Source organism: Chelonoidis abingdonii, chromosome 24, assembly GCF_003597395.2.
Source record: "Chelonoidis abingdonii isolate Lonesome George chromosome 24, CheloAbing_2.0, whole genome shotgun sequence".
Taxonomy (NCBI): Eukaryota; Metazoa; Chordata; order Testudines; family Testudinidae; genus Chelonoidis; species Chelonoidis abingdonii.
In genome coordinates, this window is record NC_133792.1 from 10,098,501 (window position 1) to 10,113,985 (window position 15,485).

Sequence of the window (15,485 nt, forward strand, 5' to 3'; positions counted from 1 at the left end):
CACGCACTCCTGCAAGATTGGGCGTCTCTCATTGCCCTCCCCTCCTCAAGCAGCTACAGGTCCTCAGAGGCCACTCTGTAGCTCAACAAACCACTTGACATTGCTGGAGTTTATCTCATGGGATGCAGGTCAAGAACCACCCTTTCCACACCGGAAGTCCAATGTCTCACCCACTCTTCTCCCTCCCCATGGCTAATTTCCCCTAGGATTCCAGTGGTTTACTGAGCCACCTCACCAAGTCCTGCCTGGTTGCCTAAATCACCGCTAGTGTGAAAAGGCAGCTTCCCAGCCATGAGTCACCGTGACCTTGGAGCTGGGCTGCCAGTTCTCTCCTTCTCCCTGTTCCTAACAGTGTGAGGTCCCTACAACCTCAAGGTCCTATTAACCAATCATTGTTGTGTGCAGTGTTGTTGTAGCCATGTTGGTGTTAGGATATTAGAGAGACAAGGGGGGATAAGGTAATATCTTGTATTGGATCAACTTCTGTTGGTGAAGGAGACAAGCTTTGAATCGTACATTGAGCTTTTCTTCAGGTCTGGGAAACTAACTCAGAGTGTCACTGCTAAATATAGCGTGTTCCACCTTGTATTGAGTAATGTCACAACAGCAGCAGATTCCAAGGTGGCAATTCTTCCTTCCCTGTCAGTGCAAAAAGGATCCTAATCAGCATTCCCTCTGATTTTTCCCACCCATGTGCGGAATGAATTTTGTGATGTGCACCAATATGGAGGTATGTGTGACACATCACCTTCATATTGGGGCACATAACAAAAATCATGTGGTAGGGGTGGGGCTGCGGGGTTTGGAGGGCAGGAGGGGGATCAGGGCTGGGGCAGATGGTTGGGTGCACAGGGTGAAGGCTCCAGCTGGGCGTGCAGACTCCAGGGGCCCAGGATGAGGGGCTTGGGGTGTAGGAGGGTGCTCTGGGGCTATGGCGGGGCAAGAGGACTTCCCATAGTTCTCTCTCCCCACAGCAGCACTTGGACTGGGAGGGAGAGGCACCTCTCCCCACCACAGCAGCTCTGGGACTGGGGCCGTAGGATAGGCACCTCTCCCCCGGCAGGTCCGGGTCAGGACTGGGCTTGAGCTGGAGGAGGGGCGGAACACTCTGGCCGCAGCTGGGTTTGGGCCAGGGTAGGGGCACCACGGCTGGGTCTGAACCGGGCGGCCTCGGCAAGTTGGGGGCCGAGTTAGGTTGGGGCCAGGGGAAGAGCGACCCTCCCCTGGCCGCTGCAGGTCCCCTGAGTACCTGTGTGGTGCTAAAAAGGCTGCTCCGTGGCTGCACAGCTTACAGGGAACTTAGGTCCTAAGGGCACCGCCAATATCCAGACAAAACACAGCTTGTGTTTCTAACTGGGATTCCTGGACTGCCAGCAGCAAAACAGGACAGAAAATGGTGAGACAGCAGAGTGTAGGTCAGGAAGGGAGGGGCCTGTTGTTTAAAAAGGTTTTTATTATAAAATCACAGAAATGGAGGGCTGGAAGGAAACTCAAGACGCTGTCAAGTCCAACCTCCTAACCCTAACCCAAGTTCGTGTTTTTTGAAACCTCCAATGAAGGGGATTACACGCTCTCTCTCAGCGCCTATTCCAGAACTAACTACCCTTATAGTTAGAAAGTTTTTCCTACGAGCTAACCTAAATCTCCCTTGCTGGATATGGAGCAGTGGTCATGGAGGAGTACTAATCACTGTCTTCTTTATAACAGTCCTTAACATATTGGAAGATTATCAGGTCCCCCTTCACTCTTCTTTTCTCAAGATTAACCACGACCAGTGTTTTTAACTTAAGTCAAGTTTGTCAAACCCTTTATCATTTTTGTTGTTCTCCTCTGGACTCTTTCTGCTTTGTCTACATCTTGCCTGAAGGGTGCTGCCCAGAACTGGACACAGTATTCCGACTTGAGGCCTCAACACTGCTCAGTAGGCCAGAACAATTACCTCCCATTTCTTACATACGACTCCTGTTACTGACACCCCAGAATGATATTATCCTTTTCTTCAGCTACACATTGCCCAGATCTTTTTCAGCAGTACTACCAACTTGTCTCTCTCACCAACAGAAGTTGGTGACTGCCAGCTAGACAGTTATTCCCCATTTTGTGGTTGTGCATTTGATTTTTCCTTCCTACATGAAGTATTTTGCACTTGTCTTTACTGAATTTCATCTTGTTGATTTCAGGCCAATTCTTCAATTCCTCAAGGTCATTTTGAATTCTAATCTTGTATTCCATAGTGTCTGCAATCTTTCCCAGCTTTTACAGGCACATTCTCCACTCCATGACTCAAGTCATTAATGAAAATATTGAATAATACTGGGCACAGACTTGATTTCTGTGGGACCCCACGAGATCTGTCTGCCCAGTTTGACAGTGAATCATTGATAATTACTCTCTGAGTATGTCTTTCAACTAGTTGTGCACCCGTCTTACAGTAATTTTTTCTTTTCTAGGCCACATTTCCCTAGTTTGCTTATGTGATGTGGGACTGTCAAATGCCTTATTAACAGCAAGATATAGAAAGTTAGGAGGGCTATTTTTAAAAGCCTTTAAAAGTCTTTTAAAAGAACCTTGTAATAAGCAGCCTCTACCCCAGTGGTGGACAACCGGTGAACCACGGCCACTGGGAGCTGTGGGCAGCCATGCCTGCAGACGGTCAATGTAAATACTGTCTCGCAGCCCACCAGTGGATTCCTTGATGGGCCGCAGGTTGTCGACCACTGCTCAACCCTTCTTTATTGCACTGTCTTGTGTCAGACCTGAAGCTGGGATGCAGCTGGATTTTATAAAGGGCCTTATATATGCTCCTAAAGGCAGCCACATGCTTGTCCTGCTCACACAGCACAATTCCACCTATCTGTTGGCTGTCATAGACATCAGAAATGGAAAACGCCTATTAAATCATTCAGACCACCTTGTGTAGGCCAGGCCAGGATTGTGACCTAGTGTGTTCCCCAGGGCTTTGTCCTATCTAAAGGCTTGTCCATACCTAACATGCTACAGCGGCATAGATGAGCGCTTCATTATAGACACTACATGCACAGGTTATCCACCTCCCCGAGAGGCAGTTGGTCAACAGAAGAATTCATTTGTCAACCTAGCGCTGTCTACATGGAGGCTTAGATAAACGTAACTATGCCACTTAAGGGTGTGGATTTTTCACATCCCTGACCAACATAGTTAAACCAACCTACTTGTCTAATGTAGCTCTGTCCTAATACAGTGGTTCTCAAACAGCGATCAGTGAAGCATTGGTGGTCTGGGGAGCATTTGCTAATGGGACACAGATAGCTGCCTGGTCACGTGGTTCTGGCTTCTCTCTTATTAGGGTATGTCTACACTGCAAACAAAAGTTTATTCTTAACTCCAGTAAGCTAACTCCGGCGTACATATAGCAGTGAAGACAAGACAACCTGGCTTTTAATTCAGGTTAGCAACTTGAGTACAGTCCCAGGCTTTAACTGAAGTTAAAAGCAGAGTTATGCCTTCTCTATTTTAACCCATGTTAAGAACACACCTGTTTTTGCATTGTAGACATACCCTTAGAACCCATGTGTTGCTGAATTGTGGTAAAAGAAACTTAACTCCCATTGAACCCTTTCCAAAAACAAGCAGTTGCTGTAGTCACCATGGGGATGTCAGGAGGGTGAAGAGGAAATGAAGCCACTTGCACGAGGGGAAAGAGAAGTGAGGTGCCCATGAGATAGTGTGAACTACTTCTTAGAAGAGAGGCTATGGAAAAGCTTGAGAACTCCAAGTCTGATGCACCCACCATGCGTATGTTTTTCTAGCTAGTCTGAGTTATTTTTTCTTAGGCCTTGTCTATCCTTGGGAACAGACCCAACTCAGCGGTGGGTGTCCTGCAATTGGAATAGGGGCCCCACAAACTAGGGAGAGAGGACAACAGAGAATCCTCCCCAAGTGCAAACAGAGGGAAACAATGGGGAATGCCCCCAAAATTCAAACCGGGGGGGGGGGGGACAGGGCTTCCCCCTAAACAAAACCTGGGAAGAGGCAGGGGGAAGCTACCAAAGTACACAACTGGGGGGTCCTGGGAGAAAGCCCCCCAAAATGCAACCCTGGAAATGCAAACCTGGGGGGGGCTGTGAGGACACCCCCAAAATGCAACCCTGGAAATGCAAACCTGGGGGGGGCTGTGAGGACACCCCCAAAATGCAACCCTGGAAATGCAAACCTGGGGGAGTGGGGACACACGGGGGAGCCCCGCAAACAGAACCGGGCGGGGTAGCCCGACTCCGCGCCCCCCGAGCGCTCCAGCGCTGGCGCATCCTCGCGGCGGACTGGCCGCGCAGGATTCCGCGCAAACGACAGCTCCCACAGCTCCCGCCGGCGCGACGGGACCGGGCAGGCCGCCGGCGCCGCGGGGCAGGCTGGAGGGCGTCGGCGCAAGGAGACAGCCCGGCCGCAGTAGGAAGCCCGCCCCGTCGCGCCGGCGTTCGTCGGGGGCTCCCGACGGGAGGCAGTCCTGTGGGGTTGAACCGGCCCCCCGGCAGCACAGGGGAACGGGCAGGCACAAGGGAAGTGTAACCGCCCCGCCAGGCACACAGGTGTAACGGCAGCAACAGGGGAATGACACCGCGCCCGCCAGGCAGGCACGGGGGAAAAGGGCAATGGCACGAGGGTAACCGGACCCCCCAGCAGACAGGGGTGGAACGCCCCCAGGCAGCACGGGGGGGGAAAAGGCAGGGCACGGGGGGAACCGGCCCCACCAGGGCAGGCACGGGGTGTACGGGCAGCGCACGATGGGGTAACCGCCCCCCAGTGCAGGCACGGGTAACGGGGCTACGGGCAACAGGGTACCGCACCCCCAGGGCAGCACAGGGGGGGGTAACCGCCCCCAAGGCAGGCAACGGGGGTGGAACCGGCCCCCCAGGGGCAGGGCACGGGTTTAACGGGGCTAGCATGAATGTGGGTGGTTGGTAATGCCCCCACGCGCGGCAGGCACTGGGGTGGGGGAATAATGGGGCAGGCACTGGGGGGGTGTACGGGCCCCCAGGGGTCAGGCACGTGGAACGGGCAGCACATGAAGGGTGGGAATCCCCCGCCGCGCCCCCGCGGGCAGGCACGGGGGGGGAATAATGGGCACACGGGGGGTTGTAACCGGCCCCCCAGGGGCAGGCACGGGGTGTAACGGGGCAGGCATGAAGTGTGGGTGGGGTAATGCCCCCCCCCCCCGGGGCACGCACGGGGGGGGGAAATAATGGGGCAGGCACGGGGGGGTGTAACAGGCCCCCAGGGGCAGGCATAGGGGTAGGTTGGTTGGGATTCAGGCCCCCAGGGGCAGGCACAGGGTGGATGTGGGGCAAGGGGACCCCCTACTGAAAGGAGGACAGTATGGGCTGGGGGAGAGGAGGGAGAAATCTGAGTTTGGGATGGAGCTGTAGAGGGAGAGGGAAGAGCTCCCAGGGCAGAGCCAGGCTTGGGGTGGGCACCTGGGGGTGTCTCGCTGATCTCTTTCCCTCGAGCTGGAATAGCCAGGTTCCAAGCCATTGAAAGACTCCCCATTTTAATACAGTAAATAAAATCTGAGTGTCCTTTTCAAAGGCTCTGAACCAGACTGGCTTTTTGCTGGGTGAGGTCAGTATGTTTTCTCTCTGGAAGGTGCCAACCCCAGGGTAGAGAGAAGCAATGGCAGGGTGGGCTCTGGGATGATGAGTAGGGGAGCAGAACCGGAGAGCAAGAAAGACCAAGGGGAAAAATGAAGGGATAACAAAGGAATGTCCACAACACTGCTCCCTGGATTGACAGCTAGGCCCTAGTCCACACCTGAAACTTAGGTCAGTTAAGGATCGGGGTACCTGTGTTAGTCTGTATCCACAAAAACAACAAGGAATCTGGTGGCAGCTTAAAGACTACCTTGCTCAGGGCAAGGTAAGCCCATTGACCTACCCACTGCCTCGCAAGGAGGTGGATTTACTACAGCTATGGAAAAATCCCTTCTTTACTGTTACAAGCATCTGCACTACAACTTTGTCACTCTAATAAGTGTAGTGTGGACATATACTAGAATACTTGACCAACAATGGGTATTAAGCTCTATTGACCACGTCCATGGTCCACACCTATGGGAAAAACATTTTCAATCCAAGTTGAGGGAGGACAGTATGTCTGCTTAACTCCTTTTGCCAGTCAGGATTCATTATTCTAGGACTGGTCTATGCTTAAAAGTTAGGTCAACATAGCTTCATTGGGCAGGGTATAAAATCCACATCCGTGACTGATGTAGCTATGCCGACCTAACCCCCAGTGTAGACACAACTGTGTGGATCGAAGAATGCTTCCATCAAGGTAGCTTCCATTGTTCAAGGAGGTGGGGTTCCCATGGTAACGGGTCAAAACAAAATAAACCTTTCCATCTGTGTAGGCTGCATCTACATTATGTGTTATGCTGGGCACAGCTACCGTGATGTAGCTATTCCTGTATAGTCTCAGTAGTGTAGACATACTCTCATGTAGATAAAGTCTGAGGCAACTAGATCTCTAAGATTTCCAGGATCAGCATTTCCTGCCTGCCATATTACACAGAGAGCAGCATTCCTTCTACTGGGAGAGGCGGGAAGCTTTTAGGGTACGTCCATACTACCCGCCGGATTGGCGGGTTGTGATCGATCTATCAGGGATCGATTTATTGCTTCTCGTCTAGACGTGATAAATCGATCCCTGCTGCGCTCCCCGTCAACTCTGGAACTCCACCAGGGCGAGAGGCGGAAGCGGAGTCGACAGGGGAGCCGTGGCTGTCGATTCTGTGCCGTGAGGACGGGGGGTGGTCAAAATAAGATATGTCAGCTTCAGCTATGCTGTTCTCTACCCCCCCTGCAGTGTAAACCAGCCCTTAGAAGAGTGTGGAAATCCCTATAATTTTTGTTAGCATGAATGCAGAGTAGTTACAGGTTGAGTTTTAGATAGGACCTGTTTCTTAATAAATTGTTGGTTTCTGGCAGCTAATGTGTGGATGATGGCTTTGTTTTGAAGTCCCTTCCCACCGCTCCAGACCAACAAAAAAGTTCTGCCAGCCACAGCTGTCTTTCTTTTAATGCCATGGTCTTGTTAGCAGGCAGCTTTACTGTGTTTACATATGGTTTTAATTGTATCAGCAGTCAATTCCATTTGTGGTTATTCCCATGTTAACAGAGCCTGTTGTTTAATGAACTTATCTCCTGCTGCAGCAGACATGTCTTTGCTAAGGAGACTGTTGTACCTATGTTCCAAATCAAACTTCAATAATGTGTAGATTGCTGTGCAAGAGTCTCAGGGCATCACTGAACTGAATCACTTGAGCTAGTTTCCACTGTGTGTTCATCAGCCCATGTTTGACATGGTTGTGCTCACAAAGCATATACTTAATAATCCCAAGGGCACCTCCATTTGACTCAGGACTAACATTTGCTTAATAAAAATGTTAATTGATGGAAAGAAAACATATTTAGAGTCATGTGTGGGACTTTGCTTCTTGGGAGATAAACATTATTTTCTTTTTATAGGAAAATATTCTTGTGATCACATTGTATGTTTCCATTCCCACAGTGCTGATTTGAAAAATCCTGCAATGTTTCTAGTAGCCTATATATTAACTCTAAACACACATACAGATAAGGGTTAGTGCAAATAAAAGCAAAGGCAGGACAATTCTGAGTTACAGGGATGCATTATTATTATTTATTATTATTCATTCCAGTGGAATATTTTGTTAAACAGCTTCCCTGCAGTGTTTGTAGCCTAAATTTTGAAGCTTTTTCCTAGCGCCAGAATCCGATTGTAAAGTTGACTATAAGGCAAAAGTGAAACTAACTAGTTTAGTCTCTCAGTGCCTGCTAAGAGAAACAAAAAACAAAACAAAAACAGTGCAAAGTTATACAATGGAAAGAATCTAAATGTAATTTAAAAAAAATCACACATATATATATTTCTAACTTGACCCTCACCTAAGGCTTTCTCTAATTTTAATCCCTTGTGCTTAATGAACTGCCTGATCTATGATGCACAAGAGCACCTGTTAGCTGGAAACCTCTGCTACATGTTGCCCTCGTGCAAGCTAAGGATGCAATTACAGCGATCACTGAATTGTTTTACTTCAGGGAGACCCATAGTATCATTCTCATAAACAGGTGGTTTTGTGATTTATATTTTTTTTATTAAAATGACATTGTTTAGTTCAGCTTGCTAAATATCTGACTCACTTCAAAATTAATAGCAGTTGGTTTCTAATTGGTTCTTCTATTTTGTTTTTTAAAAGGTGGTTAGCAACCTTTTATCTAACCTGGGATTCCTCCCCATTACAATCACCTGGCATCTTCCCCTAGCCTTATTCCTCCAAAGCAAAGCCTTCTAGTATATTCCTAAAGAGAATACATATAGATAATAGGTCTTACACTGTGGATTTCTCATTCTTAAATATTGCTTTTCGCTACTTGGCAATGTCCTGGCTATTGAGCAATGCTTCCTGTGCCCACAGTTTCTACATATGCTAAAGATAAAGACAGATCTTCTATTTCAGTGCTAGCAATAGGAGCTGCTGGATAACACAGCTTAGTCTCTGGGCTCTGAAATGCTTTAGTCTAACCCAAGTTATTGGGCTATAGGGTAAGTAGGAAGTGTAATGGCTTGTGATACACAGGTCAGACTAGATGACCTAGTGGTCCCTTCTGGCCGTAAACACTATGAAGCCGTAATTCCCCAGGAGCTCTGAGTATTCCCTCCGCAACACTGCCAGTCCTAGGAGTAAAGGATCAGCTCCTCACTTGATAAATAGCTGTAATGCCTCTACACCACTGAATCAGTCCCTGAAAATGAGGGCTTCAAGGAATAACAAACAGGGCAATGGCTGAAACCTACTAAAACTAATGCACAGTTTCTCTCTGTATGAGCACAAAGCACTTTCCTCCACAGCAGTTGTCTGCTCCCTTCCTTTGAGCAAATGGTCTACTGAAGTATACAAAATCCTTCTGTCTCAAATGCTCCCAGGGATGAAGCAGGCAAGCTCAGCAGGGAAGCAGGAGAGTGCTATGTGCAGGCAGTTGTGATTCAGAGCACAGCGGGTATGTTACGTTTTTGTACAGGTCTCTCAGCTTGCTTTCTCTTCACGTTAGGGATTAAAAAAAAATACAGATTTTTTTCTCTCCTTTCTTTTAATGGTCAGGCCTTGCAATAGTGAAAGTATGGAAGCCAAATCCACTGAATAATGATTTAATGATGTGAACGCTATTGTTCTCTTTGACTGGATGCCTGCTTTAGTGAGAGAACTGCTGCCATTCTTTAATTCACTATGGAGGAATAACGTGGGGATGCTGAAGGATAAGAGTGGTTGGCAATAATCGTATTATTAGATTGAACCAAAACGTAAGAGCAAGATGGATGCTGGAAGATTATTAAATCTATAAAGTGAAACATTTTAAAGCCAAACTCCAGAACTAATAATGAGCAATTGAACTTAAGTAGTTTTTACAAATGAATGGAAATGTCTAATTATTAACCTCTTCAGTGCCAGTGCCCACTGGAATTTTGGTACATCAAAGGTGTATTTTGTTTCCGGGATGGGGAGTAGAGGAGGGATGCAATACTGAAGAGGTTAATACAATATACTGGATTAAATTTTAGCTGTGAATGATTGCATGTTTAAAAAATGCACAAAAAATCAGCAGAAGCTGATAAATTTCTTTCACTCTAATTTATCTGTCTGACAAACAGATGGGATGTCGGAAATTTATCATTTTGGTTGATTAACATCCAGCAAGGTAGATCAGAACAACCACATTCATTTCACTGATATCTGAGGTCACATCTGAATCCCGGTCTTCAGACGTAATATACTAATGTCCTAAGGCATTGCACCATCTGGTCCCCCTTTTGATCTGCAATATTTGAATGCTTGATTTACTATCCCTGTGTATCCATAAATTGTGTAAACTCAGATGCATGGCAGTGGTAGTTGGGTATCACGAGCATATGATTTAGTCATCAATATCTATTGGGTTTCCTTATTGCTGCCATTAGACTTCTTTCAGTTTTACTTATAAATCATGTAAGTGAATCACTCAGTGTACCAGAAACTGCAAGTTAGTGTTAGAACTTGCCCACTGTGAGATTAGCTGAAATTAATCTGCTCCTTCAGAATGTGGAAGAGCCAAGTGGATTGCTTATTCGCCAGAGATGGTTGATAAATCAAAAATAAATTGCATGTATATATATAGCCGGAGGTGGTAAGGAAATAAATCACTTTTCTCTTTTCTTTCTGAACAGGATCAAAGCACCTTGAATAAATGTGAGTACAAGTTTTACACTAATTGAATCTACCTTGGAAAGCCATGGCCGCTGCCTCTCACCTGAACTCAGATGCACTTCGGGAAGTTCTGGAGTGTCCCATTTGCATGGAGTCCTTTACTGAGGACCAGCTGAGGCCCAAACTCTTACACTGTGGGCACACCATCTGCAAGCAGTGCTTGGAGAAACTCCTAGCAAACAGCATCAATGGGATACGCTGCCCCTTCTGCAGCAAGATCACTCGGATCACAAACTTGGCTCAACTGACAGACAATCTCACGGTGCTGAAGATCATAGACACCACAGGACTGAGTGAAGCTGTGGGCCTGTTCATGTGCAAAGCTTGCGGGAGAAGGTTACCCAGGCACTTCTGCAAGAGCTGTAATTTGGTTTTGTGTGACCCATGCAAGGAGATGGAACATCAGCAGCAAGGACATGGTGTTGTTGCCATCAAAGAGGCTGCGGATGAACGGAGGAAGGAATTTGGGGTAAAGCTCGGCAGACTTCGGGAGCTCATGGGGGATCTGCAGAAAAGAAAAGCATCTCTGGAAGGGGTCTCCAAAGATGTGCAATCCAGATACAAAGCAGTTCTTCAGGATTATAGCAAGGAAGAGCGCAAGATCCAGGAAGAACTGGCAAGGTCACGGAAGTTCTTCACAAATTCTTTGTCTGAAGTGGAGAAAATAAATAACCAGGTAATGGAGGAACAGGCTTATCTGCTGAACATAGCAGAGGTGCAGATCGTATCCCGATGTGACTATTTCCTTGCCAAAATTAAGCAGGGAGATATAGCTCTCTTGGAGGAGGCAGCGGACGAGGAAGAGCCAGAACTGACAAACAACCTACCAAGAGAGCTGACTCTGCAAGAGGTGGAGCTCCTCAAGGTGGGCCATGTGGGGCCACTGCAGATTGGGCAGGTGGCGAAGAAACCTCGGACAGTCAACATGGAGGAATCTCTGATGGAGACTGCTGCATCCTCATCGGCTACATTTAGGGAGCCTGACGTGGTGCAAGAAGAGACTAGTTTGACACCAAATTCCTCACCTGCCAAACCAAGGATGCCTGAAACAGCCGCTAGCATCCAGCAATGTCACTTCCTCAAGAAGATGGGCTCCAAAGGCAGCATGCCAGGGATGTTCAATCTTCCTGTCAGCCTACATGTCACCGTACAGGGAGAGGTGCTTGTGGCAGATCGTGGCAATTTCCGAATCCAGGTATTTACCCGCAAGGGTTTTCTGAAGGAGATCCGGCGGAGCCCTAGTGGCATTGATAGCTTTGTGCTGAGTTTCCTTGGAGCAGATCTACCCAATTTGACTCCCCTGTCTGTCACCATGAACTGCCATGGCCTGATAGGAGTGACTGACAGCTATGATAACTCACTAAAGGTGTATACCATGGATGGACACTGTGTTGCATGTCACAGGAGCCAGCTTAGTAAGCCCTGGGGCATCACAGCTCTGCCTTCAGGGCAGTTTGTAGTGACCGATGTGGAAGGAGGAAAGCTCTGGTGTTTCACAGTGGACCGTGGTGTTGGGGTAGTTAAGTACAGTTGCTTATGTAGTGCTGTGCGCCCAAAGTTTGTCACTTGTGATTCTGAAGGGACCGTATACTTTACTCAGGGGCTGGGGCTCAACCTGGAGAACCGCCAGCATGAGCATCACCTCGAGGGGGGCTTTTCAATTGGCTCCGTAGGTCCAGATGGGCACTTAGGCCGCCAGATCAGCCACTTCTTCTCCGAGAATGAGGATTTCAGGTGCATCGCTGGGATGTGCGTGGATGCTAGGGGAGACCTGATTGTTGCCGACAGCAGCCGTAAAGAAATCCTGCATTTTCCTAAAGGAGGTGGCTACAATATCTTAATCAGGGAAGGCCTCACCTGCCCTGTGGGCATAGCCATTACACCTAAAGGGCAGCTGCTAGTGCTGGACTGTTGGGATCATTGCATTAAGATCTACAGTTACCATCTGAGGAGGTATTCCACACCTTAAGGGTGTTTCACTGGATAAAGCTGCTCTTCTCATTATAGATTCTCCCCGCCTCACCATAATTTGACAGAAGTTAGTGCTGCACTTTCAGGTAGATTATGTTCTAATCCGAGCTGTGTCATTATTTTGTGTTTAGAAACAAAATAGCCTTTTTATTTGTATAATTTAAAAAAAAACCCACCACCACCTCCTCCATGGAGCAAAGGATACTTATGGATTACTGGTTGTGGGGTAAGTGACTGATCTCTCCCTACATCTTACTGCCTTGTGCCGTAGCTCATACTCCCAGCGTCAACCACTGTGTGCTGGTTTGTGCCATAAGTATTAACTGACTGTTTTATATGACCTTTCTTTAGAAGAACTGTGAGGTGGTGGTCTTCCCACCACAGTTCTCACAAGGATCTCAGTAGCAGTTCTTCACAGACAACCACAGAAAGCTATTTCTGATTCAGCGCTGTAGCTGCATATGACAACGCAACCTCCTTAAACTGCACAAAGGTGCAGCTTGCGTAAAAGTAAAGGGCAGGGCTGTGGCCCTCCCTGATTGTAGTAATTAGGAGATTATCTTCATGGTGCCACTAGTGAACCCCACTTGGTGCACCAGTCTCTTCAATGTGAAGTGGGTACCGTGCAATCATGGAAGACTGATTGAGCCAGAGAACTGCCCTCTGATGGGAAAGAGAATTTCATTACAGTTTGATTAGCACGAGAAAAGTAGAGCGAGAGGGGGAATTCACAGGAGAGCCTATTTAACAGAATTAATTTCAGCCTGTCAGTATTCACAGTTGTTTTACTATTAAATCTGGCTAGGAACCTCTCTTTAAAGGGTATGTTTGGTATTTAAAGCCTTGCCAGGGAAGAGAGAAATTGAAGTAAACAAGATCAAATGTGACAAATGATATGTTCATCTGCACACTTCAGTGTTCTGCATTCCAGACTATTGCATTTACTGATAGGTTTCCACTAGTCTGCACTTTGTATGTGAAAGTTACTTGTTCATGAGATAGGAAAAAAAAAAGTCGGGGGGGGGGGGGATCTTATTTTATTACTTGGAATCTCTTGCTCTGGTGGTTTGCATCTTTCTCCATGCACAGAAAAAAGCTACATTCCTAGAGACATTGTCCTTTTTTATGGCACCAGCGGGCACCAGGATGCATGTTCATCTCAGCTTTGGGTCAGATGAAGCACAAAACTGCAGCTGTGTGAGTTAACACCCCCACAGTGTGCCTATCCTGGCTGATAAACACACATCTCAGTGTGATGTTGCTCCTCTAAAATGGTTTATTGAAGAAAAGAAACATTTAAATAGGACACAGTTGTAGAATGTTAATCTGCCAACGTTCATGGGTACACTGCAGTGTAATTACTATTTGTTACCATGAAGAATGTAGTTGCAAATTTGGAGGCACAATAGACATGTAAAAAAACTGGCGTTATAGTTGCTGTCCTGTCCAGCATTCTCAAACTGTATTTGCTGTAGTATCAAAGCTGTGCTACAATGTGGCTGTAAAAACAGGTGAGTTTTTAAATTCCCACAAGCTGTCTGTCCCTTCTAAGCTGAGCAGCAGTAAAAAAAAAAAAAGGAAGGCGGGGGGCTTCCTGAGAGCAGCTGCTGCTGTCGGAGCCCCTCTAGCCAGCTATGTCACTGTAACAGTGCTTCCAGATCAAATGGAGAGAGCAGAACCATCTTGATTTGTGGATTCCCTGATATGGCCAAAGAACTGAGCAGGGCCAGACCATTAGCCCCAACTACTCCAGACCCATCTGTGCAGTTGTTTGTGCAGTGCCTGGCACAGGGAGTACAATGCTGATCAGGGCAATTGGTATTACAGTATTACAAAAGTGATGACCTAGGAGAACTGTGGAAAGAAGGCAGCAGGTACAGAGAGAAGCAGTGGACCTGTAGAGGGGAAGACACTGTGGCTTCTGAAGGGAATTTAAAAATTCAGCCCTTACCATATGAGCTGTGGTGTGTTGATTTGCTGTAGATACAAACTCCCAAACATGGGTTTAGACACCCAGCTGTCTTCTGGGAAAGTTTGCCTATGGTATGTAGCAGCAATCTGGAGAGTAACTTGCACTCTGGTGTGCATGTTGTTTGGATAGATCTACTTGTATTTGGACTTCATTTGGATAATTACTGTGCTGCAACCCAAGCTGTTTTCTAAACATTACATTGATTGCAGTTCCTATTATACTGATCGTTCATGTTTAAAAATCTCACCTGTTCCTAAGAGCTATTTTCTGCAGGCAGCTTCCATAGAACTGAATAAATGAAGCAATATTATCTTTCCTAATGAGCATCTACTTCAAACTCGGGAGAGAATATTTCCTAGAGGCCAAATGGATACACTAAGTGGACTTTAAACCTGGCCCATTCTGCTGACTGAGCAGTTGGTTGGCTAGGTTTTTCCTGGTAGCCACAGTTTAAATTAAGTGCTCCATCATCTCTTCCATCCTGTATTACAGATTCCAAGAAAAGGAGACACTATTCTGTGATGCACTTGTAGAGTAAGGTAGAGGGGGAATTGGTGCCCGTGCATGTGTTTAGCCTGTAGCTGCTATACTGTTCTCGTATTTTTTTTTTTCAGGCAGACAGGGGGAAGAGAAGAGGAATGGCTGTCTCCAGCTAGAGTACATGCTTCAGCTGGGAAAGCAGAATTGGCTGTAAACTAGTTTCTCAGAGCTGCATCATTTGCAGTGGTGTTTTGCTTTTTGCTACTGTTGTGATCAGCTCCAAAGGAGATGAACTGGAGTAATTAAAGATTATGATGAAATAGTTTAGCTTCTGCTTTTCACATGGAGATGGAACATGTCTGATAATGAGTGTGTTTGATTTTTAAAGATTGTATAATAAAGAGGAAATTGATCCAATTAAAAGTGCATTACAAATGGCTCATCTCGTTATTAAAAACATTTTTCCTTGTGTTCTCTTTGGTGGCAGACTGATTTCCATGGCCATCTGGAATTAATTTGCTAATATATTAACTGCAAGATACCTCTTGTCATGCTGTCAGGATGTGAAGAATCAATCCACTCTCTGGCAGGCCTACAATAAGTATCTCTCACTTCTTTCCCCACTTTACAAACATAAAACTAGGATTTCTCATACACGCTCAGATCAATAGGCCCTCAAGGCCCCTATCTTCGTGATATGTGTTGTACCTGATGCTTCAAAGGCAAACAACCCCCACACCTCCATAGTGCAACAACTAAAAATACTAG

At 46.9% G+C, this 15,485-nt stretch overlaps 2 protein-coding genes across 2 annotated transcripts in view; one reads left to right on the top strand and one right to left on the bottom strand.

Moving 5' to 3' along the window:
- ASTN2 (astrotactin 2) overlaps positions 1-15,485 on the bottom strand; it is a 660,907-nt gene that overhangs the window by 199,421 nt on the left and 446,001 nt on the right. The gene's annotated exons all lie outside the window — the stretch shown is intronic.
- Positions 6,948-15,190, top strand: TRIM32 (tripartite motif containing 32). The gene is made up of 2 exons (XM_032797633.2): positions 6,948-9,053; positions 10,255-15,190. The coding sequence occupies exon 2, from the start codon at positions 10,320-10,322 to the stop codon at positions 12,261-12,263; it is 1,944 nt and encodes a 647-aa protein (XP_032653524.1). The 5' UTR covers positions 6,948-9,053; positions 10,255-10,319; the 3' UTR covers positions 12,264-15,190.